The sequence below is a fragment of the Vombatus ursinus genome, unplaced genomic scaffold (assembly GCF_900497805.2).
Source record: "Vombatus ursinus unplaced genomic scaffold, bare-nosed wombat genome assembly UNPS02011353.1, whole genome shotgun sequence".
Lineage (NCBI taxonomy): Eukaryota > Metazoa > Chordata > Mammalia > Diprotodontia > Vombatidae > Vombatus > Vombatus ursinus.
In genome coordinates this window covers 4,003,395-4,030,839 of record NW_020951131.1, presented here as the reverse complement: position 1 = coordinate 4,030,839, position 27,445 = coordinate 4,003,395, and the positions used below count along the sequence as shown (strand labels likewise).

General features: G+C 47.4%; 1 protein-coding gene across 1 annotated transcript; it reads right to left on the bottom strand.

Annotated features, from left to right (window-relative positions):
- Positions 1-7,852: 7,852 nt before the first annotated feature.
- ACTA2 (actin alpha 2, smooth muscle) lies at positions 7,853-18,913 on the bottom strand. The gene is made up of 9 exons (XM_027855900.1): positions 18,814-18,913; positions 13,938-14,097; positions 12,575-12,703; positions 11,308-11,418; positions 10,663-10,747; positions 10,035-10,196; positions 9,393-9,584; positions 8,813-8,994; positions 7,853-8,106 (listed from the first exon to the last, which is right to left on the bottom strand). Exons 2-9 carry the CDS (start codon positions 14,064-14,066, stop codon positions 7,963-7,965), a joined length of 1,134 nt encoding a protein of 377 aa, XP_027711701.1. The 5' UTR covers positions 14,067-14,097; positions 18,814-18,913; the 3' UTR covers positions 7,853-7,962.
- Between the last annotated feature and the right edge of the window lie 8,532 nt (positions 18,914-27,445).

Below are 27,445 nucleotides of genomic sequence, written 5' to 3'. Positions count from 1 at the left end.
AGGAACAGAAGGATTTGGAAAGGCAGAGAGGAGGAGAGTGTGTTCCAGGCATAGGAGATGAGAGTCCATTGAGGCAGGAAATGGCCCGAGGGGGAGAGAGAGCCAACATGCTGCCGCAATAGCCAGCATATTGTCGTGATGGCCGACAAATTGTCATGATAGCTGGTACAGTGGCATAGTAACTGGCACATTTTCATGATGGTCAACACACATTGTCCTGACAGCTGGCACATTGTCATGGTGACGTATTGCTCGCTGACGGATTGCCATAATAGCTGGTGCACTGTCCTGATAGCTGGCACTTTGTCGTGATAGCCAGCGCATCATCATTCTGGAAGATGTGTTATCACGACAGCCGACACATCACCATGACAGATGACCCGCTCATAAAAGGCAGCACGTTGTCATTATCTGGCTCCACCTTCCAAAAGGTGGAGTGTTGGCCAAATCTACTAACACGAAATCACAAAATGAGGGAGGTGTGACTGGGCAAGAGTTTGTCTGAAAAAGATCTGGAGAACAAGTGGACTGCAAGCTCAGCATGCATCAGTGGTGTGATAATGCAAACAAAAAACCTAACTCAATTCAATTCCGAGCGCTGATTAAGTATCCGTGTGTCAAACCCTGCTGGAGGCGCTGGGCTCCCAGACAAAAATGAAACACTCCCTGCCTTGGAGGAGTTTACGCTAGGTGGAGGTGAGACGTTTTCATAGAGAAGTCAGTACAAAATGTATACAAATGTCTACACCTGCTGGGGCGGGGAACAGCGCCTCCCAGGAGGAGCAGGTAGTGTGCTTTGCAGGCGAGCCTGAGCAGAGCCTTGAAGGACCTCGGGATGCTGCAAGGCTGAGGGGAGGAGGGAGCAAGGGCCTTCTAGTGGTGGGGCCCTCGGCCACAGAGGGGCAGAGGGAAGGCTGCAGACATGCAGCGAGCAGAACGCAGGCCAGGGTGGCCAGAACAGGGACTGAATGAGGGCACTAATGGGGAGTCAGCCTGAAGAGATGGGTCGGAGCCAGTTGACAAAGGGCTTCGGATGCCGAGGTGCATTTGACCCAAGAGGCCAGAGGGAGTGAGCAAAGCTTCTTGGGTAGGGAGAGAAGATCAGCCCCGAGTTTTAGGAAGCTCTTCTTAGCATCTGTGCTAACTCAGCTTGCATGGAGAGAAGCATGCTGCCCAGTTTAGGGGGAGGAGGAGAGAGGGAGTCGTATCCACTGCCCTCTGCCCTGGTCTTCCACATCTGGGGTGCCATGTTCGGTTCTGTGGGCCACAATTGGAGAGCTCTTATTGATATTTAGAGCTTCCAAAGAAGGACAACCAGGATAGTGAAAGGTCCCTAGACAGGGGTGTGCAGGCGCTAGTTTGAACAGAGCCAATTGTTAAATTTTCAAAGTGAACATTTACACCCCGAAATCAGCAAGTGCTACGAATCAGGGCTTGATGCACTGTTTTGTGGGTTACCTAGACTTAATACAGTGATGGAGAAAATGTTAATAATAGAGATTAAATTTAAAAGGGGGTCATGTCTACTTTTTTTAAGAAAGCTGATTGTTAAACATTTACCAACACATCCCTGCCTCCAGATCATGTCATATGAGGGTTGGTGATAGGGATTGGGCAAGTCTAGCCTTGAGAAGAAAAATTCCAGGAGACATGACAGCGCTAGAAAAGTTTTTGCAGGACTGTCTTGTGGAAGAGGGGATAGACGTCGGCGTAGGCTTGAAGGGCAGAACCAAGAGTCCTGGATGGGAGTTGTCCAGAAGCTGGTTCCAGCGCAATGTCAAGAAGAACCCTGCACAAGGAGAGCCATCCCCAAGCACAAGGGGGCCCCGGGGGCTGCCCCTTCTGAAGGTCTCCCAGCAGAGGCTGACGACCCCTCGGTGAGGAGGTTTGAGGGAGGTCAGGGGACGTCCCAGGCAGTCAGTCACGGCAGAAGAAGAGGCTGCCCAGAGAGCCCCGCGGAGGTCAATGATGTACACTGCTCATGGCCTCTGTCGGGGTGACTGCGGGGCTCACAGCTGCATGCAGCCGCCCTGGAGTCGGGAGTCAGAGCAGAAGAGGCGGAGGGTGGGAGCCACCCGGGGTGAGATCGGCAGGGCAGGAGCAGGGGAACAGAAAGAAGGCCAGGAATTCCAGAGCGGAGGACCGTCCTCTGTTAATGGGGCTAACTATACGTTCGGTAAATTGTTTAGCATAGAGGGGAGGCCAGAACATGGATCTGGACAGGGAGAACAGAAAGGGACTTAGGGACCAGAGATTGCGTCCTATCGTCTCCATGAGATCGGGTCCCAAAAAGGATCGATGGATTGGGAGTTATGGGATCTGCTATTGCTCTTTATTCAGGGGACCGTGATCAAGGCACCTCCCTGAAGGGGGCTTCAGTTTCCTCAGCAGTGAAAGGACGGGTTTAGGCCAGAGGGCCACTGAGTCCCTTCAGCCTTGAAATTCTGTGGTCAATGAAAAATAAAATCCATATTTACTAAGGCCATATGGGTTGGGTATTTTTAAATGGAGGGTTTATGGAATTTAAAAAAAAGATCAATGTATTTAAGAATGACTAATAAAAAGCTAGTGATATTCAGTAAATTACCTGGATTCCTGGGGTGAATGCAGTAGTGGGTTGTAAAGAGGCAATAATGTGTAGTTTTGGAGTCAGAGGACCCAGTTGACCCTTCCTGGGCCTGTCAGAGGGGGAGAGAGAAAGAGAGAGAGAGAAGGAGGGAGAGAGAGACAGAGACAGAGAGTCATGTGCTGGGGAGACTGGGGACTCTCCCTAAGTCACCAGGTGCCTCCAAGGTCAATGAGGCTGATTCCATCAGGGAGGGACTGACTTGACCTGCACCTCTGACTGACCTAGAGGAATGGGGTGTCCAAAAAGTGATCCAGGAAGAGTCCATCTGTTCCAGTCACCCTGGCTTCAGCTCAGAGATGCCCTGAGGACCTGGGTTCAAATTCCCATCTGTATGTGTCATTGGGCAAACCACCGTCCCTCTCCGGGCCTCAGTTTTCTCCTCCGTAGAAGTGTCTTTATTCCAACGGAGGATCTCTCCAGCTCTGACTCTGTAACCTTATCTATTTGCCTTCTGGACCAAACGGAGTGCTTCACTCATGAACCATTTCAGGGACGGAGGTGCTCTCGCTCTGAGAGACTCAGAATTCTTGCCTTCATGAGATGATGTCGACAACTGGTTTTTGTCTCCTGCTTTAAGGATTGCAAAGCCCGTTAGAAGCATTAGCTCATTTGAAACTGTGAGGCCAGGACTGTTGCTGTTATGTTATTCTCCTGTTACAGATGAGGAGACTGTGGGTCAGAGAGGTTCAGTGATTCAGGGTCACATGGATGTCCCACACTGTGCCAATGTGGGACATTTGGGGCAGGGGGGGATGCTGGTAAATATTTAACAACCAGCTCTAGCTTAAGACATGTTTTTAGCTTTACTATTTATCATTAATATTTTCTACATCACTTTCCTAAGTCTCTGGGCAATCACTAGGACAATAAACCAAGCCCTGAGATGTAGCTTTTACTCATTTTCAGGTTGTAAATGCTCACACTGAAAATTAAACAATTGGCTCTCAGGATAAGCTGCATCCAGCACACTCCTACATCCCTCTCATGCCATAGGCTCCTGGGCCTCCTCTCTTTCTCCCCTTCCCAAGCCTGAGGCCCCCAGGAGACAGTAGAGCTCCCCAGCTCCTCTTAGGGGCCTGTTCCCACCTTTACCCTCTCCATCCTGCCACCTGCTCCTCCTTGCCACAGCTCTGCCCCCATCCCACTGCCAGGCCCCACTCACCCCCTTCCTTCCAGTGGGACATATTTCCTGAGCTCAGACCCCACCTCCACTTTTTACACCGCCTCTTCTACCCTCCCCTGCTGCTCTCCCTCCCCAAACTACCTTAGGTAGATTTTATCTACATTATACATGCATGATGCTGCCCCCTTCATATGGAGACAGAAAAGGACATTGATTCAAGGAGCACAGAGACAGTTTAGTAAAGTTGTAAGAGCTCTGGATTCCAAAGACTTGGGTTCTAATCCTGATTTTATCATTTCCACCTCTCTGGCCTTGGGCAAACCACTTAACCTCTCTTGGGGCAGTTAGGTGGCACAATGGTTAGAGCGCTGGACTTGGAGCCAGGAAGACCTAGGGTCAAATCCAGCTTCAGACATTTACTAGCTGTGTGACCCTGAGCAAGTCACTTAACCTCTCTGTGCCTTAGTTTCCTCAATTGTAAAATGGGGATAGTAACAGCACCAACTTCAAAGTGTCGTTGTGAAGATCAACTAAGATATTTCCAAAACTCCTATCACAGTGCCTGGCACTTAGTAGGTGTTACATAAATGCTTATTCCCTTCCCCTCCCCTCAAGGCCTCAGTTTCCCTATATGTAAATTGGGGGAGGGGAAATAGATGCTCTCTAAAGCCCCTTTCAATTCTAGATCTCTGGATCTCTGATCCTATAAAAGTAGCATCTGGAGAAAGCTGTTTGGAGGAAAGCAATCAGAGCTGGGCGAGCTTGACTGCATTGCTCTTTAGCGCCCTCTACAGGTTGAGATTAGGGAAATGCCTCAAGGGCTTGACCGCATTGCCCTCTGCAGCCCTCTCTGGCTTGAAAGGGCATAAGTACTCAGAGCTAGGAGAGATCTCTGTAGTTCTCTGCTTCTCCCTGATACCATTTAATGCTGTTTCAGCAGCTTCCAGCCAAGGGAGCATCCCTGGAAAGCTGCAGGCTTCATGCTTAGGACTGCTGTCTCACCGAAAGAGCATAATGCTGCTCTTTTACTAAAATAATGATAACAATAATAAAAAACAACTAAGATAACATGGCTTTGGAGACCCTGGAGAAGCAGAGAAAAGGTTTCAGCATTCAGTGAGAGTGAGGAGAGGCTCACTCCAAAGGTGCAATGCCCAGTGAACGACAGGACTGAGAGACCGCCGTATGCCCAGTGCCCAGCACAGTGCCAGGCACATAGCAGGCACTTAGTAAATGCTGGTTGCTTGGTTCATCAGGCCTGGGGCCGAGCTCTGGCTGCCCCATCCTGGTTTCAGCTCTGCCCATTCTTAGGTTCTAGCTGTTTTAAACATGGAAATGAAGAGGATTTTAACGGAAACCAGAGCAACTTGGAGGTGGTGCTACCTGGAGGAGGGGTCAGAGGAACCCTTCTCTCCCCTGGGTGAGGCAGATCCTCCCTCCTCAGCAGCCAGAGGTTGAATGAGCTCAGTGAACAGTTAAGTTCACAGTCTGATTCACCCAGGCTCCCTTCATGTCTTTGGGCACTCCAGGGCTGCATTAGTCATCCTTTGAAGGAGACCGACTCAGATATAAGCAGTCTAATGACTTCCAGACATGGATGGCAGCCAGTTCTTGCTCCTCTAGGAAAAGGTAGTACAGTATAGGGGTTACACCAGCTGTAGAATTCATTATTTTTTTCTGCATCAAATTCTAGCACAAAGAGGGTATGATTGCCATGTGCAGGCAGGAGTCGGAGCTGACCTCACCCTGGTGCTTTAATGTTTGCGAAGTGAGTTACATTGTCACCATCATTATCATCGACTTTGATGCAGCACTTAATGATTATTGATCTCAGCAACTGGGGAATAAGATATACAGGCAATGGGGTATAGAAATTGATCCTGCCCTACAGGAAAATAGAAGAGGAAGGAGATAAGAGGCAGGATGGTGATAGAAGGGAGAACACATTGGGGGAAGGGGTACTCAGAATGCACACTGTTGGGGTAGGAGGAGGGAAGAGATGGGAAGAAAATTTGGAACTCAAAATCTTGTGGAGGTGAATGTTTAAAACTAAAAATTAATTAATGAATGATTATTGATCTCGTGTCGTCTTCATGACAGCTGTGTGAGATCAGAACTGAAAGCACTGTCATCAGATCCTACCCTAGTATTGCTAGTAGCATCACCTTAAACAAGTCACTCCTCCCCTCACCTCAGTTTCACCATATGTAACATAAAGGGTTCGGGGTTGGCCATGTCTAAGGTCTCTTCCTGATCAAAATCCCGCAGTCCCTTTCATATCACCAGCAGTTGGCATTCCTGTGTCCAGTTGTCTGTCTCCCCCCTTAGACTGAGCCCCTTGAGAACAGGAACTGTCTTCTGTCTTTCTTTGTACTGCCTTAGCTCAAAATAGGCGTGTAAAAATGCTCATTGACTGACAAAAAAGCATTGATTTAAAAAGAAACAAGACATGTGGCCTTGGGCCAGACATTTTACAAATAAGGAAACCGAGGTACAGAAAGGTGAAGTCATTCGTCCAAGGTCACCCAGATATTCAATGTCTGAGACAGAATTTGAACCCAGGTCTCCCCGAGACCAAGTTCAGAGACTTATCCACTGTCTCACAGTGCATCTCTGAACTTAACGTCTTCTCCTCAACCATAAAATCACATGGTTGGTCTCTGGGTTCTGAATAGCTCAGAAGTGATGATCAAATAATCTCTATGCTCCCTTCTGGGCCCAAGATCCCACCACCCTTTGTCCTTTCGTGGTAGGAGCTACTGGGGCCCTCCCCCTGCATGTTCCCTAGTGTAGCCCCCAACCCAACCAGGCCAATGCTGACTTTGTTTGTTTTGTTTTTAACCAGACCTTTGATTTCACTTGGTGAGTAAACTCCCTTTGCCAATTCATTCAAGCCCCAGTTCTGCAATTTGTTCTTAGAGAGTTGTTTGGGGGACCAAGAGGGTAAGTGACCTGCCCAAGGTCACATGGCCAGTCGGTGTCAGAGACAGGGCTTGAGGCCGCATCTTCTTCACCCAGAAGTCAGAGGTCTCCAACCATTGCACCTCCCTGCCTTTTGATACTAAGCTTCAATTCACAGACTCTGCACACATATCCCTATTGCACCCCATTAAACTTGGGTTGTTTTCAGATTCTTTCCCCTGTCCTTGCCCATTTAACCAGGAAGCCTGCTGGGGTGGGAAGAGACCTCTCCCATGTGATTACTGTTCACAACACACCCTTCCATAGGTGCTCCAAAGAGGACCCAGGCAAAGGACCAGAAGTCTTCCTCTGGGCCTTGGAATGTTCTGTGGGCACCAGGGCAGTGTTTGAGTGGTCCAACTCTACCACCTGATAGAGTGACTGTGGGAGGCAGGAGCCTGGGGCTCTTGGCCCGTCTCCTCCGCTAGTTTGCTGTGGCATTTTCCCAATATTTCCCAATGTCTCCAAAGCTCAGGGTCTTCATGAATCAAATGAGTAGGGAGAGGGGTAGAGAAAGAGATCAGCATGTGGGAAGTGTGGCATCATGGAAAGAGCGGAAGACCGGACTGAAGTTCTAGCCCCGCTACTAACCTATTGGCTAGTGTGGTGGATAGAGCACTAGGCTGGAGTCAGGTAGACTGTGACCCAGGGCAAGGGACTTCCCCTCTCATCTTCTTCAGTTTCCTCATCTGTAAAATGAGGGGTTTGGACTTGATGACCTCGAAGGCCTCTCCCGGCTGAACCGCGTGACCTTGGGCAAATCCCTTTCCCACTCCCCCCACCCCAAGCCTCACTTTCCTGATCCGTAGAAGGAGAGTATTGGGCCAGATGACTTCACCTAAGAACGAATATTGAATTGCTTTTCTGCGTCGTGATGGGTGTTTCTATCCCTGAATTCCATAGAGGCAGTGTAGGACCCCAGAAAGCCCAGGGGATCCGGAATCAGAAGCGCGGAGCTAACTCTCCTGAATTGTGATGCGACCCTGGATCAATCACCCAGAAGAAACCTACACACCTGCAGTGTCATGCCCTACTCTCCCACAAGAGGGCGTACTGGCAGCAGTGGCTGAGGCCACGGCCGGCAGGGAGCCAAGCTGCCCATCGCCAGCCTCACGGTTGAGGTTAAGAAGCACGCGGCGTCCAGTGAGAGCCTTTATTCAGAACGTTTAGGAATGGAGCTGCAAGCGGGGATTCCTGACTACATTCACAGTTGTGTGCAGAGGACAGACGGGCGGCAAAGGGAATGGTCTTAAAAGCATTTGCGGTGGACAATGGAGGGGCCAGCCTCATCGTACTCCTGCTTGCTGATCCACATCTGCTGGAAGGTGGACAGGGACGCCAGGATGGAGCCGCCGATCCACACCGAGTACTTGCGCTCTGGAGGAGCGATGATCTGGGAGGAGGGATAACAAGCACAGAGGCAGGGCTAGGGACGCAGACGCGGCACCCTCATCTGAGGTCATGGTCCAATGACCAATGGAACTGGAGCATGACCGCCAGGCTCAGCTCCCATCTCTGGGACTGGCTCCCTAGGCAACTCCGGGCCCGAAGGAACCTCAGTTTCCTCATCTTCAAGAAGGTCTGGGACTAGCCCCAGTGTTTTACAGATGAGGAAACTGAGACCCGAGGAGGTTCAGTGACTTCCCTGAGTCACGCAGGCAGCAAAGTGGCAGAGGTGGGATTGAACCCCCGACCCCAGCTCCAAACCCAAGACTCCTTCCACTGGACCAAGCTGCAGATGCAGCTCTTAGCCAAGGACCCAGCCAAGCAAACCGGGAGGGGTCCTCCTAGGGAAGTCTGTGGGTCCCACACAGACCCCTGGTGGACTCAAATGTTCAGAACAGACCTGAGCATTGCCCAAGGAATCGTTTAAACTCTCTGGGCCTGGGTCCCCTTGTAGTACCATGCCCCAGTATACTGGATTCAGAGACTAGATGACCTCTAAGCCCCTTTCCCATATGATGCTCCACATAACGCTGCCAAGGAATTTCCTTCCCATTCTGACAAACCGTTCAAGGTCACCTTGGTGGTCCTTGAGTTCTACTCAGGGTCAGACTGCAACACCGGGGCTCTGTGGACAGGAGCCTCGGGGCCCTTACCTTGATCTTCATGGTACTGGGTGCCAGAGCCGTGATCTCCTTCTGCATCCGGTCTGCGATGCCCGGGTACATGGTGGTGCCCCCTGACAGGACGTTGTTGGCATAAAGGTCCTTCCTGATGTCGATGTCACACTTCATGATGCTGTTGTAGGTTGTCTCATGGATGCCCGCAGACTCCATCCCTGGGAGAAGGAAACCATAGGGGCCACACCAATGAGGGGAGGAGATGAGAAACCACAGGTTGGAAACACAAACATCACAGCCAGAGATGGGTAACGCATCTCTCCGAGTCCCACAGTCCTCTGCAAAGTGAGGATGGGAGTCTTCACACAGCTTAACCCACAAGGAAAGACACTGTGTGAATCATGAAGTCCTCCAGAAATGGGAGTCCTGGTTAGCCAGCCTCCCAGAGGGTCAAAGGGTAGAGTCTCCTCACATCATCATCAAAAATAATAATGTTAGAGAAGAATGGAGAATGATAGCTGGCATTTATACTGCACTTACCATGTGCCAAACACTGTGCTAAGCACCCTAAAAAAAGCGGCTTCATTGTGCCCAAGAAAGGCTCTGTGGCTCTTACCGATGAAGGAGGGCTGGAAGAGGGTTTCTGGGCAGCGGAAACGCTCGTTTCCAATGGTGATCACTTGGCCATCAGGCAGCTCATAGCTCTTCTCAAGGGAGGAGGAGGATGCGGCTGTGGCCATCTCGTTTTCAAAGTCCAGAGCCACATAGCAAAGCTTCTCCTTGATGTCACGCACAATTTCCCGCTCGGCTGTCAACAATAGTCAACCCTCAGCATTCCAGAGGGGGGGGGCCCAGGCTAAGATGCCTAAGGTTGTCCTCCCCCATCCTTTCATGATCCTCTGAAGCCAAGTACATGGGGAGCAAAGGGTCCTTTCCTTCGCACAAAGGAGATGAGCCTTGAAAGGGGGAGGGAAATGATCATGGCCAAGCTGAGCCCCCTTCTTTGCAGAGGTGAGGGATGAGGGGTGTGGACGCTGCATAGACTAGCGGACTTAATTCATGTATACATTAGTTGTGCTCAGTTGCTTTTTCCTCCCCCTTTCCTGATCACCTCTTCTTATTAAAAAAGGGGGGGCCTAGGAGAGAGGGCAGTGCACAGACATATTGTGGGATAAGATGGATGCAAGAATAAAAGATACCAATAAACATCGAATCCTCGTTTTAAAGGGGGGACAGAGGAGAGTATAACATCCCATACCGGTAGTCACAAAAGAGTAGCCTCGCTCGGTCAGGATCTTCATGAGGTAGTCAGTGAGATCACGGCCAGCCAGATCCAGACGCATGATGGCGTGGGGCAGAGCATAGCCCTCGTAGATGGGCACGTTGTGGGTGACGCCATCTCCAGAGTCCAGCACGATACCTGAGGGCACAGCCACAGGAAGGGGCATCATTGGGGTTAATGGAAAAACACCAGCCCAAGCCCATCATTGGTCAGGCACTTATTTTCCAGGTGGATATAAGGTTAGGGGTCAAGCTTTTTACACACTGTAAACAACTCATCCTATTTTTCCTTACCTTAATTCTTCAAGGTTCTCTGATCTCTCAGTGTGGACAATTTATTTGTTAATGCATATTGCAACCCCTCTAAGACTTAGCAGACTGTCTTTCTGAATTGCTTTGGCCAAAAAATTCATCTGCTGGTCCTTGAATGACACCAACCTAGAGTTGGTATCTGGGGCTGGTGGGACAGAGCCGACTTCTTTTGGTAGAGCCTCCAGGAGCCATTGGACAGGTACGTTATAGGAGCACCCCATGTGTGATTGTAGCCAAAATAATAAGTGTTCCTTGGTTCAGAGTGGGGTATTTGGCCCCTCTTGGTCACCTACCAGTTGTACGTCCAGAGGCATAGAGGGACAGGACAGCTTGGATGGCAACATACATGGCGGGCACGTTGAAAGTCTCAAACATAATCTGGAAAAAGCATGCAAACCTTAGTGTTACAGTCATTTCCATTAAAATTTGCTTTTCAAATGGACAGGAGTTATTTAATGAAAAACATTCCACCCCTGGGGATAAAATGAAAACTTGAATTGAATTCAAGAAGCATTTATTAAATGCCTACTGTATTCCAGGCACTGTGCCAGATACTGGAGTGAATTGCTGGTGTCATTTTAAAAGTTCTATCACTATCATTCTTAGTTTTGCAGCCAACCAAAGGAGGTAGGGGAGAGAGTACACATTCCCTGCCCAGCCACCCCAGCCTGGGAGAATACAGTGGTGTGGAAGCAGAGTGGGTACTTTAAGCCAAAGGTCAAGTGGCTGGACTGTGTAAGATTTCAACCCAAGGCAGCAAACCACCCATTGATGGCCCCAAGCATCCCCCACCCTGTTCTAAAAACTAGAGGTGGCCAGCAGTGGCTGGGTAGATGAGCCCCCCTTCTCTGCCCTGCCACAAGTCCCAGTTCACAAGATCTACACACACACACACACACATACACACACACACACACCAGCCCCAGGCTGTCCTGTACCTGAGTCATTTTCTCCCGGTTGGCCTTGGGGTTCAGGGGTGCCTCAGTGAGCAGAGTAGGATGCTCTTCTGGGGCCACACGCAGCTCATTGTAGAAGGAGTGATGCCAGATCTGCCAAGAATCAAGGAGGAGAAAGGAAATATCAAGAGTAGTTGTCACCTTTATGATCACAGGAGATCCTTCCTGGACCCCTAGAGGGCAGCAAAGTGCCCCACCTAATTATGGCATTACTATGGGGCTTCAAGGTTTCCATACAACTCCGTGAAAAAAGTAGATAGTGGAAAGGTTATCTCCATTTTATGAGTGATACTTGTGCCTTATCTTCCCTATTAGGTTCTAGGCTCTGTCTCCCACTTCTTGTTACAAAATGGTAGGCTAAGGGTGAAGAAAAAGGCATACATTGTCAGGCATGGCCAATGGGTTGATTGGTTTTGCTTGATTTTACCACTTGTTTTTATTCTATTGGAGGTGGAGGTGGAGTGAGTCATTGGGAAGTTAGAGCATCATTCAAACATTTAAATAAATTAAAATAATAAGACTGTAAGCTCTGCGTGGGCAGGGACTTTCTTCTTCATGACCCCTATAGCCCTCCAAGAACCTCGCACATAGCAACAAGCACCTACTATGTGATGGGGATGACGCTAGTCACTAAGAGTAAAAAGACAAAAATAATACAGTCCATTCCGTCCAAGAGCTAAGGATCCCCATATTCTGATAGCATTGAGATTCCCCTCCTTATGGCCATTCTCTCTGGTGAGGTAGATTGCAGCGCATCCAGTGCCCATCCATTGCCCATCTTACGCAACCCTCATCCGTGCCCAAGGCTGAACAGAGTGAGTGCTCCATCTCCAAACCTTAAATGAAGACTTGGATGAATGAATGCAAGATAGGGTGGAGTCATGCTCTAGGAGGGAGATTTGTGTGTGTGTGTATGTGTGTGTGTGTGTGTGTGTGTGTTTAGTTTCCTGTGTGTATGTTGTATCCCTCCCATCCCCAAGAAAATGCAAATTCCTCCAGAGTTTTTTCTTTTTGCACCCCCAGAACCTAGCTTCATGCTCGATTCTCATGAGGTGTTTAAAAACACTCATTGAGTTGAGTTGAACAAGGAAGACTTCTCTGAGAAACATTTTCAAATGATTTTCACTATTGGCTAAAGGTTAACCCAGTGACAGTCCAGGGACCAACCGTGTCCTGGAGGTTGGAACCTTGGACTAAAATAAACACACCCCATCACAATGGACTGAGCCCTTGATCCCATGGCCAGTACCTTCTCCATGTCATCCCAGTTCGTGATGATCCCGTGTTCTATTGGATATTTCAATGTCAAGATTCCTCTTTTGCTTTGTGCTTCATCCCCTACGTAGCTGTCCTTTTGGCCCATGCCCACCATCACTCCCTGAAAAGAACAAGGAAGGAAAAGTCATTTTCTCAAAAGTCTTTTGAATGAAGCTTAATGAAACAACGCATGGGTCAAGTTCCTAGCCCTAGACGTTCTCCTGGTTGTGTTCCAGTGGGTTGATGAGATGCAGATCTTCTCTCTTTGGTGGCTTTTGGGATTCTCCATCCAAGTTGTCAATTGCCCCAATTTAGAGTGAGAACTTCAAAGAACCAAGATTCCTTGGTGTTAGCACTCCTTAGCTGAAGTACATCAGAACTCTTCTGTACCACAGTAGATAAACTTTGTGAGCTGCTCTGGCCAAAAAAAGCCTCAGCTAATAGCCAACTTTCTGGTAAAGAGCCTTTCCAAACTTAGCTAGATGAGACCTTGGGTAAAAGACCCAGAGTTAGACTTTTCTAGCTTGGTAGGATCTCCCAGAGAAGGTGCTGCACTGACAGGGCCTTTGAGAGCCTGGGGACATCTCAGTGTCACACCAAGGCATCAGTGAAAGGTGGAGGCACCTAATTAAAAAGGGACATTTTAACCCCCAAATACAGAGGGAGCAGTATAGTACAAATGATAGAGAGAAACTGTGAATGAATTGGCTCCTGAAATAGGGGCAGGGCATGTAGAAATGTAATGAGTGAAAGGAGAAGGGGAGAGAAGAATTTCTAACCTGGGCCTGGGATGGCCCCTAGTAGGCACTGCCCTCAAATACTTGGGTGTGGTTATAGCTCTGAGCATGGATGGCTACAAGAAAGAGCATCCTCCCTTTGAAGCCTTCACATCTTTTTTGGAGATACATGGTGGGGGTCGGGGCAGGGGGCTGGACCTCTGTCAGATAGGATGTTAGTACTCAACGCTGGTCCTAATGGTCAAGTCAACTCTTTTTAAATACACAATTGTTATGCAAACAGTTGCACTCACCAAGGAACAATTCTGGCTAGTCACCAAGACAGTCCCAGATAATAGATGAGTCTTTTAAAAATACTCCAAGTCAGAGTTCCAGCTCTAGAGGTCGGAGGGGCCATTAAGACCTTGTAATCCAGCTCCCCTATTTTACAAGCTCTCTCTGGTAGGACATTAATCTGACATTAATCGGAAATCTGCCTCTTCACTCATCTCTGGACCTTCCATGCATTGTTCCAGCTATTCCCTCTGAGGCCAAGAGGAGGTCAGATTGCTACGTTGGATCTATTGGAATGTCTGAAGCCCTCCATCCTCGCTGATGGAGAGAAAGTGCATGGCTCACCTGATGTCGGGGACGGCCCACGATGGAAGGGAAGACGGCTCTGGGGGCATCATCCCCAGCAAAGCCGGCTTTACAGAGCCCAGAGCCATTATCACACACCAGTGCAGTGCTGTCCTCCTCTTCACACATCTTCTATAGCTGCTTCTTCACACAGGCCTACCTGCAGAGAGAAGAAACCCACGTGGAACTGACCACCCATAGAACAAGCAACGTGCTGGACATCAAGTCCACCCTTTCACAGGTCACACAGGTACGATGGGTCAGACCTGGCTGAGGGTGAGTCACAGCTGGTATGGAGCATTCCACAACACCACAAATTCTCAGAATCTCACATTTGGGAAGGGCCTGAGTGGTCAGCTAGTCCAACCTGTAGAGAATCTCACCGCTGTATACTTGAGCATTGGCCAGCCAGCATTTTTGTAAAGATCTCCTGTGAGAGAGGACCCCTGTCCTTCTGAGGTAGCCCTCCCCACTGGGGGACTTGATGGAAAGAACAAAGGACTTGGGAGATAGAAGAGCTGGATATGGCTCCTGGTGTGATGGTTCACTAGCTATGTAAGCTCAGTGACAAGCCACTGGGAGCCTCAGTTTCCTATCTAAAAAATGGGGTTAAGGATACTTCCCTCCAAGGGATGCTGTGGGAAAAGCCCTTCGTAAACTCTGAGGTGCTCTAGGAAGGACCCATTCACAAGACTGCTTTTAAGAGCACCTGGACACAAAATCTGATTTCCTATTTCACTGATTTATTTTCCTTTAAAGAAAGATTCCAACAAACAGAGAGATAAAGGAGGGAAGGAAGGAAGAAAAAAGAAGGAAAAGAAAAAAGAAGGAAAAGGAAAAAGAAGAAAAAGGAAGACAAGGAGAAAGAGAAAAGATGGAGAAAAAAAGGAAAAAGGAGAGGCAGAAGGCGGTGATCTGTATGGTCTAATCCCTCAAAATTCTACTGAATTCAACAAATGTTGAGTATAAATCAATATCCAGCTCATTCAGACGATACGTGCTCAGCACTGGTTGTGTGCCGGGCGCTCACTGGGAGAAGTGCTGGGGAAAACCAACAGTGCCATAGTCACTACATGCCCAAGCCTGAGCAAACTGCCCCACTGGAGAGGAAGCTTCTTGAGGGGATGCACTGGTTCCCTTCTGTCCTGGAGTCCCCGGGTTCATCACAGTTCCTGACACATGACAAGAATTTAAGGAATGCTTCTTGATTTATTGATTAATGGATAATAATAATAATAATCGCTGACATTTCTGTACAGTGTTAGAGTTTGTGAAGCCGTTTCCGTGTTTTGTCTCATTTCAGCCTCAGTTCAGCTGTGGGGGGCAAGTACAGCACATGTTATTCTACCCATTTTACTGACCAGGAAACTGAGAGTTTCAGTGACTTGACCAAGATTAGGCCGGTAATAGGCAGCACATCTAGGGTTTGGACCTGTATGGAGCATGGCTCTTGTGCCGCATACTGCCCCCTGCAGGAGAGTCAGTCCATAGAGATCCTCCTGAATGCTTGGGAAGTTTGCAGGCACACATTTAACTTTAGAATATCATTTGCAGGAAAAGCACTGGGCTTTCACAATACATTCAAGAACATTGTGGGCTCTTTTTACATTTTGTTCCCTTCCCCCACCAAATTCTCTTCCATGACCCTGCTCCTGGAAGTCCTGCTTCCCACCCCACCCAGGAATGTACTGGGAAATGATTAACAATTAGCTTTCACAAAACCAAAAAAAAAAAAAAAAAAAAGACACACTTTTAAGTTTACTTTTTGCTATTAACATTTTCTTGTCACTTTCTTAAGTCTAGACAATCAACTGAACAATTGCTCAAGCCCTGATTTGCAACGTCCCGGTTTAAACATACACTCTCTCAATTGGCCCATGCGATGACTCCATCTGCACACCGATCCCTGCCTCATCTCCTCAGCAGATCTCATCAGTAGAAAAAGAGAGACAAGGGGGGACAGGGCGCCGGAGATCACAGGGTCAGAGATTTAGAGTTCTTCTAACCCTCTCATTTTGCAAATGAGGAAACTGAGATTCCCAGATCAACCGGGATTCAAAGGCAGCACACACACACACACACACACACACACACACACACGCACACACGCACACGCACACACACACGCACACGCACACACACACAGAGCAATATCTCAAACGTGGCCTACATGGTGGTTTTGCTGAGCTCTTATCATTCTCCCTTTTTAAAAAGTCTTTGTTGCAAGGGATGGTTCCTCAGGGAGGGGGAAGGAAGGGGTCTATTCAGAAAGGAAGGTGATATGAAAGCAAAATATATAGATAAACATTTATTTATTTTTTCGAAATGAGAACAGCTCACATTTTCACGCCCCTTTGAGTTTTACAAAGCACTGGCCCTTAACAGTTCTGTATGTTCAGGTGTTAATACAGGCATTTTTGCCCTCTTTTTATAGATAAGGAAGCTGGGGTTCAGAAAGTCTAGAGATTTGCCGGTAGTCACACAGCTGGCGAGTACCAGAGCATCCCTCCCCGCTGCCTGCCCGGGGCACTTTTAACCATTACATAGCACTGCCTGCGATCACTGAGCAGGAATTCCGGAGGGACCCTCCTGGTTTGCTGCAGGATAAAGGTGACATGCGGCACCGTGGAGAATGCATGAAAGCCCAAACGCACAGACAATATTTGGGGTGAGTTTTTATTTGAGAGGCAGCTCGGGCTGCCATGGCTATGCTGTTGGACTTGGAGTCAGATTCACAAGTTCCAGACCGATCTCAGCACTTAGCAGCTGCGCGACCATGAATAATTCCCTCGACCTTACAGAGCCTCAGTTTCTTCATCCACACAATGGGCACAATAATCTTAGTAGTAGCTACTTGCCAGGGTTACTGTGAGACTCCAATGAGCTGTTGGGTATTGAGTGTTATATAAATGTTAATTCTTTTTGTTTTCCAGTAAATAAAGGGAAAGGGGTAATATGTCCAAGGAGGCTGATCCAGCTTCTTCAAAGAATGCATTCATCTCATCGGAGGTGGGGGTGGGGGAGGGGCGGGAGCTGGGCTGCTCCCCTGCCACAGCGGGTGGGTGGTTTCCAGCCCATCTCTAACCTGAATGAGCAGGGGCGGGTTTGGGACAAGCCGCTTCCTAATTAGGCAATCCGCACTGAAATTGCTGCTTTTGGAACCAAGTTCCAGGTCAGGGGGTTGCTCCAACCAACTGGAGCTCAGCCTGGGCCTGAAAGCCCAAGGGGAGGGGGGAGGGGAGGGGAGGGAGTGGGAGAATCCAGGGAGGAGGGGAGGGAACGCTGTATGCAGCCCCAGGCTTGCCAGGCTCCAAAAGCAAACCATATTTAGGCATGAAGGATGAAATGGGAAGAAGAAGAAGAAATTGACTCAAGACAAGGGCCCAGGCCTGACTTCCTGCTCAGCCCTTCCCTGCCCCGGGCTGGTCCAGCCGTCCCATGGAGAGCAGACAGCCAAGGAGCAGGAGCGAAGCCAGGCCCCCTGCAGGAGTGAGACATCCACTCAGCCCAAGCAAGCACCCAAGGGAGCATCCCAGAGGATCTCAGAGGACAGCTAGTCCGGCCCCCTCGTTTTATAGGTGAGCCCTGCCAGTGGGCAGGACTCAGATGGGAACCAGGGCTGGGACCCCAGCGCCTGCATCAACTGCCTCCCTTCTCATGCCTAATGCCTAACATCGCCTGCAAACACCCAGTGATCAAGGTCGTTTTTAGCTGGGGGGACATGAGAGGCAAAGCTAACCTGACCCCCTTATTTTACAGCTGAAGAAACTGAGGCCCAGGCAGGGGAGGCAAATTATCTGAGGTGGAACAACTACCTAAGTGTCAGAGCTGGGACTCAAACCCAGGTCTCTCAAACTCTCCAAATCTAGGACTAGAGGCTCCAATGTCTTAATACTTTCTGACACGCATGCAGGGCTTGCAAACGTAAGGCAGGATGTCACCCATTTTACAGATGAGGAAATCGAGGCCCAGAGAGGTTAAGTCATCCAAGTTTCTGAGAGAGAACTAGCAGTCTTGTGGAATGCTTACTCCAGCCACAAGCCACTCTGCCCCTAATAATCACCTTCACAGCTGCCATTTATGAGGGCTTAGAAGTCTACAAGGCATCTCACATGCATTATCTCATTTGAACCAGCTAATAACCTGGAAGGGTTGGGTACTCCGGCTATTACGATTTCCATTTTGCAAAGAGGAAGACTGAGGGTCCCTGAGGCTGAGTGACTTTACTTGCCTCAGGCCACACAGCTGGGAAGTGTCCCAGCTGGGATCTGAACACGGGTCTCCCTGATTCCAGGCTGAGTGCTAACCACTAGCTGACACTCCCTTCCTGACCACTGCCAGCATCCTAGAGGAAAGGGTCCTGATGAAAGATCATGGGGGCCGACTGACCTCCAACAGACAGCAGTGACAGAGCAGGGACATCTAAGCCCCTCATTTCCAGAAACCCTGGAAAGGCCAATTCCAAAACCAGACTATGGAAGCATTCTGTGCCAAAGCTGAGTCTTAGATTGACTCTGAAACACAGCAGGGGCTTCCCTGGAAACCTCTGCCTGACTCCAGACAGCCTGCTGAATTCTGGCGGTCTCTGACCCCAAGCTCTTTGCTGGGCACACAGTGGGTGTTACAGCTGACATGCACGAACCTTGTCCACCTTCCCCCGGTGCTGGCTCAGCGTCCCTGCTCCCACACCATCCCGGCAGCCAGCCAGATGGGACTGACGTCCAAAAGTCTGCCTACACATGGCATTTGTTTTCTCAGTGCAAATCCATCATGTGAATTCTCTCCCCCACCCCAAGCCCTGCTCCAGCCCCAGCCCCTGGCCCCTGGGAGACCTTGACCTCTCCTAGAGCCACCCTCCCGGGCTCATCCCACTTACCCCGACTGAGCTTGGCTGCCTGGCTGCTCCTCAGGGAGGGTGTCTGTCCTGGGAAGCTGAAAGCTCTTAGGTTATATAGCCCCTCGGCCTGTTCTCCTCCCACTGGCTTCCCAAACAAGGAACAGAGACAGGCTTAAGCCTCATCTCTCAGGCTAACACAGCCATATAGGGACCTTAGAACAAAAACCTCCCATCTGGGTGGCCCAGGGCCCGGGTCTCTGCTACTGCATTCCGCTGCAACGGGAGCAGAGCTGGGCTGGCAGGCAGGAATATACACAAAGCTTCAGGCCCACAGCTGCAGCCAGGGGAGACAATCCCAGATGGGAGGCACGGATGGGGAAAGGGGCAGAAAGATGCAATAAAAGCCTGGGCTACAAAGTGACCTGGGGCTTGGAGAACATGTCGAAGTGTCCCCTGAAACTTGGGAGACTTAAAGTCCAAGGCTTTAGAGTGGGCAGATGACCTCGCCCACTCACTTCATGTCACAGATGAGGGAAGGGAGTTCAGAGAGGGAAGAGGGGCGCAGAGACCTGTCCTAAGTCATGAAGGCAGCAAGTATTAGACATACCGGACCACAGTGTGCGTGGAGGGGAGTAATGGGTATCTAAACTGGAGTCAGGTTGGGAAACAATGGGGAAACAGAGTTTATATTGGACCCTAGCAGTCATGGGAAGCCACAACTGAGAAGAAGTGAGGTGGGGGAGGAGAGTGTGACATGGTCAGATCTGCATTTAAGGGAAATCACTTGGGCATTTGTGTGGATTTGAAGTGTTACTCTAAAGAGCGGAGCCCTGGTTCAAGCTCATATCCGCTGACTCCAGCTCTTTCTACCACCCATCTCACCTGTCTTCAGCAAGGAGCTTTCTTCAGCCCCCTGCTGCTGGAAGGCCAGGCAGGTGCTTAAGAAAACTGCACATTCATGTATTGCTTTAAAGTGTGCAAATTGCTTTCCATATCTCGTTTGATCCTCACATCAACCCTGTAAATTAGAGTACCCGGAAACAGTTACCATTATTACCCCCCTTTTACAGATGGTGAAACTGAGTCAGAAAGAAGTTAAGTGATAGGGTCACACAGCTAGTAAGCCACTAAAGAAGAACTCTGAACTCTGGTCTCCCTGACCTCACCCCCTACCCCTCACCCCAAGACAAGTACTCTATCCACTAAGCCACCTAGCTTCCATTAGGTTTAAGACATCAATTCCTGGCAAGATTCTAGAGCACATGATTAATTAAAGGGATGGGCAGTGAATGTCTAGAGCAGGAAGCAAAGATCACAGAGAGCCAGCTGTGCTGCATTCATAACAGATGCAACTCATTTTATTTTGATAGGCTCACTAGAGTGGGAGAACGGGGAAATGGCTTCCATATAGCTTACGTAGACTCCAGCCTTATTGATTGATTGTTGCTGATTGCTGTTTGTCCTTTATTTTTTAACAGAACCTGTGATGTCATGTGGTGATGTCTAGGCTCCCGCATAAATTGGATTTAAGGTGGGGCAGGGTTGCACAAAGTGCAAGCCTCACCCTGTCTTCCAGAGCCATCGGAGTTGAGAGGAGGGACAGAAGTCAGGATGACTGGCTGTGGCCCGAGATGCAGTGAAAGAGCTTGGTGTCTTCCGTGTCTGACCAGGCTCTAAGTGTTCCACAGCACCTGCTTCAGCAGCCTTCGTGGCCATTGGAACAAATTGTTCTCATCCAACCATTCCACTTGGGGGAAGTCTTCACGTGTTTGGGGTTGACACCTCCCCAACTCGCCGAAGGTTTTGAGCAAAGTACTTGGCAAAGTCTTTGGTGTTATTCTTGTGAAAAAGATGGCGAGATATGGGCTAGGTGGCAGTGAGATTAGACCGTTTTGACCCTGGTTGAATGGCCATGCCAAAAGAGCAGTAGAGATTTGTAGATCCAAGGCAGCTTAGAAAGAGGTCTCCAGTGGAGGGTCCCAGGGCTCTGTTTGGCTCTCGGCTGTTTTATCATTATCAATGATTAAGATGAAGAAATAGATGGTCTGTTTATCAAATTTGCAAGTGGTACAAAGCTGGGAGGGACGACTAATGCATCCAGTAATAGAGTCAGGGTTCACAGAGATCTTGACAAGCTAGACACTGGGCTACATTGAATACATGAAGCTTAATATTAGTACATTTAAGGTTTTAGTATTGGGTATTTAGTATTGTCCAAAAAGCAACTTCACAAGTACAAAATCAGTGAGATAGAGTTAAGTAGAAGTTCATCTGAAGGAGATTTGGGGGGGGGGGGTCAATCTATAATAATAGCTAGCATTTACATAATGCCTTAAGGTTTACAAAGTGCTTCATAAATATCACTTCATTTGATCAGCAAGTTAACCTTGTGAGGTAGGTGCTACTATTATCTCCATTTTACAGATGAGGAAACTGATGCACAGAGAGGTTGCACGACTTGCCCAGGGTCATGCAGCTACTAAGTGACTAAGGGAACATGTGACTTGAGGTCTTCCTGACAGGTCAACCAGTGTTGTAGACACCACCTCACCTCACCGTCCACCTCAAAGGTGATAATGGCTTGTGAGGGCAGAAGATTCCCATTGTCCTCATTCTCAAAGTGAGATTGACCCTGGCTCACATTGTCCCTCCTTTGTATTCTCCTGCCTTCATTGGACTTGAACCTTCTCTTCTTTCAGATGCCTTTTTGGAATGGAGTGTTGACGTCTGCATCTCTTTCAAATGAATCCTTGTTGGGGCACCCAGAAGCAGTGGAATTGAACCACTTTGATTAGCTCACATATTACTTAGCACTATGTAGAGCCGTTGATGTGACTGTATTCTCAGCGCCATATGCATCCTTGCATACAAGCAGATGGCTAGTGTGCATTTATGATGACAGTAGAGTAAATAAACATACCAAGAGACTATTTTGCCTCCTATTGTGGAAATAACCACAACCCCGTCTAATGTAACACACAGCTTCCCACTACATGGCATTCAGGGGTTTACACCCTGTATGAATAAGGGGATAAGCAAAGCTACACACAGGGCATTGCAGATGATTTGGGCTGGAAAAATTGAAGAAAGAATGGCCGCAGAAACCATCCTGATTCCCTTGTCTTGATTCCTTCACGAAAAAGGCAAACGTAAATATGAAAAACAAACATGTATCTGAGGGAACAGCTCTCCCATGCACATGTGTGTTGAACACAACAGAGCTGGTGAATTTTTCAGGAACCAGGCTACAGAATGTCAAGAATGAGAAGAAAGATCAAATAGTAAAGTTTCCATAACTCAAAGGAAAATTCTACCAAACTCTCAGTACATAACGTAGCACCAATTTTTTAAAACCTACAAAAATAAAGTCCTAAATAGTAAACAAAAAAAACCCAGTAAACAAAAACTTAGGGTCGCACTTCTCTAATGATGTTTTCATTAACTTTCTCATTTTTATTTTTCTGCAGAGATTATCAAACCAGTGAGGAGCCCAGTTCAATTTAGCAATAAGCTAAATGGCCAATTTTCTTTCTTCTTACCAAAAAAAAAAACAAAAAACCCCAGCATGTTCATTTTGCACAAAGATCATGCATCACCTGATCTGGAATTAGGTTGTAAGCTCTTTGAGGGCAGGAACTGTCTTTTGCTTCTTTTTGTATCCCCAGCACTTAGCACAATGCCTGGCACATAGTAGAAATTTGATAAATGTTTATTGATTGATTGATTGAAATGACAAAGTACGTAGAGAACTGACTTTGGAGTCAGGAAGACTTGCTCCAGTCCATTCCCTACCACATAGTAACTAGAAGACCCTGAGTGAGACTGACAATCTCTCAGTGCTCTAGACAATTCTCTAAGACCATAAGTGACAGAGAAAGTGCCAACCTGCACTGATGAAAGGAGTTTACTCACCTGGGTGTTCCTTATGCGCAGTCCAGGCCCTGTCTTCACAGAAATTGATAGATTCTGTTCATCCTTTTCTGCCTCTCATTTGTGTATTCTTCCAGTTGGCTGTCTTTTAGATTGTTGGAAGAAATATTTGAGTTTTTTTGTTTTTGTTTTGTTTTTGTTTTTATATTCAATATTTGTCCCAATTTCATGTAAAAGTATTTTAAACATTCTTTTTTTTTCAAATTTTGAGTTCCAAATACTCTCCTTCCGTTGCCCCTCCCCACATTGAGAAGGCTAGCAATTTGACATAGGTTATACATGTGTAGCCATGCAAAACACATTTCCATGTAAGCCATGTTGTGAAAGAAAACAAAGACCAAAAAAAATCCAAGAAAAATAAAGTTAAAAAAAGTATCTTCAATGTGCTTTCAGGCTCCACCAGTTCTTTCTTTGGACATGGACAGCGCCTTTCACCATAAGTCCTTCAAATTGTCTTGGATCATTGTATTGCTAAAAATAGCTAAGTCATTCACAGTTGATCATCATACAATATTGCTGTTACTGTGTACAATGTTCTCCTGGTTCTGCTCATTTCACTTTGCATCAGTTCATGTAAGTCTTTCCAGGTTTTTCTGAGAGCATCCTGCTCATCATTTCTTCTAGCACAATAGTATTCCATCACAATCACATCCAACGATTTATTCAGCCATTCCCCAATTGATGGGCATCCCCTCAATTTCCAATTCTTTGTCACCATTAAAAGAGCTGCTATAAATATTTTTGTACATACAACTGCTTTTCCTTTTTTTTATCTCTTTGGGATACAGACCTAATAGTGGTATTGCTTGGTCAGAGGGTATGCCTGATTTTATAGCCTTTTGGGCATAGTTCCAAATTGTTCTCCAGAATGGCTGAATCAGTATACCACTTCACCAATAGGGCATTAGTGTCTTAATTTTCCCACATCCCCTCCAACATGTCATTTTTTTTCTTTTCTGTCATATTAGCCAATCTGATAAGTGTGTGGTGGTAGCTCAGAGTTATTTTAATTTCCATTTCTCTAATCAATAGTAATTTAGAACATTTTTATATGGCTATAGATAGCTTTGATTACTTTGTCTGAAAACTGCCTGTCCATATCCTTTGATTATTTGTCAGTTGAGGAATGGTTCTTATTTCTATAAATTTGACTCAGTTTTCTATGTATTTGAGAAATGAAGTCTTATCAGAGAAATTGGTTGTGAATTTTTCTTCACAGTAATAATTACCAAGCATGTATTTCTCTCCATCCTATTTTCCCTGTTTATCCTGTTCTTTCTCACCTTTCACCCTGTCCGGAAATATTTGTTTTTATGTTCTATGATGGCATTATTTACATTTTAAGGGGAAAGGTAAGGGAACAAGCATTTATTTAGTGCTTACTATATGGCAGGCAACATATATATATATATGTATATGTATGTGTGTGTGTGCATATATATATACACATATATATGTATCTGTATGTGTGTGTTTGTATATCTATATCTATATATACATGCATACACACATATATAACATTATGTTTATAGAGAGATATATTCATATATTTAAGAGAAGCTAGGTGGCACAATGGATACAGCACCAGGCCTGGGGTCAGGAAGACTCTTCTTCCTGAGTTTAAAGCTGGCCTCAGACACTTACTAGCTTTGTGACCCTGGGCAAGTCGCTTAACCCTGTTTGCCTCTGTTTTCTCATCTGTAAAATGAGCTGTAGAAGGAAATGGCAAACTACTCCAGTATCTCTGCCAAGAAAACCCCAAATGAGGTCATGAAGAGTTAGACTTGACTGAAATGACTGAACAACAGTAGGGAAATACGTTTTACGTGACTTCATGTGTATAATTGACGTCATGTTTTTTGTCTTCTCAGTGGGGGGGAGGGGCTGGAGGGAGGGAGAAAATTTGGAACTCAAATCTTTTTAAGAAATTAATGTTAGAAAGAAAGAAAAAAAAGTTACTCTGGTAGAAGAAAATAAATAATTGCCTGGCAATCAGGCTTACTGTCTTAAGGTGCCCCTTAGAACACCAGAGAATTTGGGCTAGAAATATGACTGAAGACATGTCGATGTCTTTCCAATGGGCAAAATGAACAAACGGATGAAAGCGAGCTTATTGAGAGCTCTCTGTGTGCAAGGACCTCTGCTAAGCATCATGAATAAACAACAAGCAAGTAACACAGTCTCTGCCCTCAAAGAGCTTACATTCTAATGGGGGAGACAACCCAGAGAGGGTGGGCCCTGGGCAGAGGCACGCCTTGGAGGAGGCAGTCTGGTTTCAGGCACGCAAAGGTGAAGGCCCCAGAGGCAGAGCCCAGGTTCTGAGAGGAGGAGGAGGATGAAAAGGTTAAGATGGAGTTGGCAATGTCTGGAAAGAGCTTGGCAAACCTTAGTCCTATATAAAAACATTAGCCTTTGTTGACTAGCTAGTAGCTGGACACACGGGCCACCAGGTTCTAAGCTAAAAGCGCAGAATTCTTCATTGGTTTTCTTGCTAACCCCAGCTTGTCCCTTCCCTGTCTAATTACAGCTTCCTTTGCCCCTTTGGTCTCCATGTAGGGAGCATCTCCTTTTAAAAATCCCACTCTCTTACCTGGGAGAAATCTTAACTTCAGCCCTCCAGTCTGACCATACTAACAAGTATAAGGACAAAGAATAAGGGGCAAAACCACAACTTGGAAAAACCAATCCTGTGCCGCAGCCTCAGTTTCTACAATCATGGAAGAAAAAAGACCAGAGTTCCAAGTCTTCCAAGTGCCATCTTGACCCCCAGTACCCAGCGGATACTGGAATACTTGGATACTTGGAGTGAGAACGTGAGGAACAAATGTCACCGTCAGCCCAGAAAATTTAAATTTGAGACTCCGGCAGCGAGAGCTTTCAGCAATTACAGCCAAATGCCCAATGGCAGAAGCCAGGGTTGGACAGAAGAGTCGGCAATGGCCCCTTAACATTTTCCTGCTGCCATCCATCGGGGGCTGAACAGTGGGAGGGGGATGTAGGGTCGTTAATCTGTAGAAGGTCCCTGAATCCAGCTCTCACCCTTTCTCTCTTGGGGCTGATGGAGCAATAGGTAATGCTGATCGCTATGGGCCTTAAGTCTTACCTCCCATTTTAATATTTTCTGTAGGCTGAACCATAGACTTGGGAGTAGAAACTTGACTTTCTGATATTATCTCTACAAGAGAATTACTTTATTATGAACTTGATTAAGGCTCCTGGGATGGGGTAAGTATATGAACGGCATTATTTTCTAGCATACGTTTTGACCTCCTTCACATCCCTCTGCTCTTCTCAACAAGGCAACCCATTTGTTTAACTCTCCAAATATCTTGTCCTTGTCTCTTACATTAGACTGTGAGTCCCTCGAACTGTGATTTTTGTCTTTCTTCATATTCCCAGGACTTAGCACATTGCCCGGCATAAGGTTGGTGTTTGATAAATGCTCATTGGATGGTTGTTTGGCTGATTGGCAAAGCAGAGAGAAGGGTATACCGTTCAATAGAATAGCATGAGGGTGGCCTTGGCCTGGGTCACATTAGATATGGCAAACTTTGTTCAGAAGCCCAGGGTCCCAGGGAGAAACTTGAGGCAGGCAAGAGCACCGCATCGGAGCAACATGGCATGACTGAAGATGGCCAGAGAGCTAACGGAATCCTATCAGATAGGATCAGAGGATCAGGCATCCAGAGGCAGAAGAAATGTCAGAGGCCCACACAGCTGGTTATTGTTGGAGGTCATTAAAACAGTCCCCATTTCTATAGGATCTGCCTTACTAAGTTACTCTGAACTTTGCCCTCTCTGAAGGGTCTGCTTTAATAAATCAGTCTGTGTTCCTCTCTCTGAAGCTGAAGACAGAGACCCAGTGGCCTTCCAGGTCTCAGAGATCGCCAAGGTGTGAACTCTCTGACCGAAAGCTTTCCTCCTGGGATCCTGGGACAGCTTGAATTTTCTTGGGAATATATTTGTTGGGAGGAGGAGCATAGACCAAGCCAAGTCATATCCAAAGTCCACAACAGAAGCCTTTTAAATGGATGTTCCCAGTAGAATTCTTCCAAAAAATGGTTTTATTTTCCAGCTGTAACCAGCTGTTGACCAGAGTCAAGCTCCCAGATTGGTCTGATTTATAGCAAATAAACGTGTATCTATTTGTGTGCCTATCCATGCAGGAAAAAAGGAAGAAGGAAACGGCAGAATGGTGGGTGAAGTTCAGGAGCTGAAGGGCCTAGAATCTTACCTTAGACAAGAAAACTCAACCCAGTGCCGCGGTGCAATGCAGCTCATTGTAATGTGGTGCAGCACACCATTCAGCACAACAGACTACAAGAGAATCCTTCCCTATTTCGATGTCTCCATGGTCCCAATGATGTGGTTACACCCTCCAATGATGAACGTCACAACCTGTCCACACCTCAGCCTGTGCTAGTTTTATCCTCCACTCCCATTCATAAATCCTCCGGGGGCAGGGGCGCTCACTCAACGTGCTGGGGTGGGGATGAGGGGCTTCCTCTAACTTTCGTCAGGTGACAAGCACTACTGTGTGCTGGGAACTGTCCTGGGTGCTGAGGATGCCAGGAAAGAGCAGAACCAGTCCCTGCCCTCAAGGAGCTTACATTCTAATTGAGGAAACAACATATATGTAAATCGGTGCAGACAAGATGAATGCAGAGCAGGTGGAAGGCCTCTCTTGACATGGCTAGACCACAATGGAGCAATCCGCTGATGGTCACTCTGCTCCTACCGC

Coding starts and splice junctions, on each gene's coding strand:
- ACTA2 (XM_027855900.1), bottom strand. CDS start 14,066: ATGTGTGAAGAGGAGGACAGCACTGCACTGGTGTGTGATAATGGCTCT. Junction 10,748..11,307: donor ACCGGGAGAAAATGACTCAG/GTACAGGACAGC, acceptor TGCTTTTTCCAG/ATTATGTTTGAGACTTTCAA. Junction 8,995..9,392: donor CTTCCAGCCCTCCTTCATCG/GTAAGAGCCACA, acceptor TCCTTCTCCCAG/GGATGGAGTCTGCGGGCATC.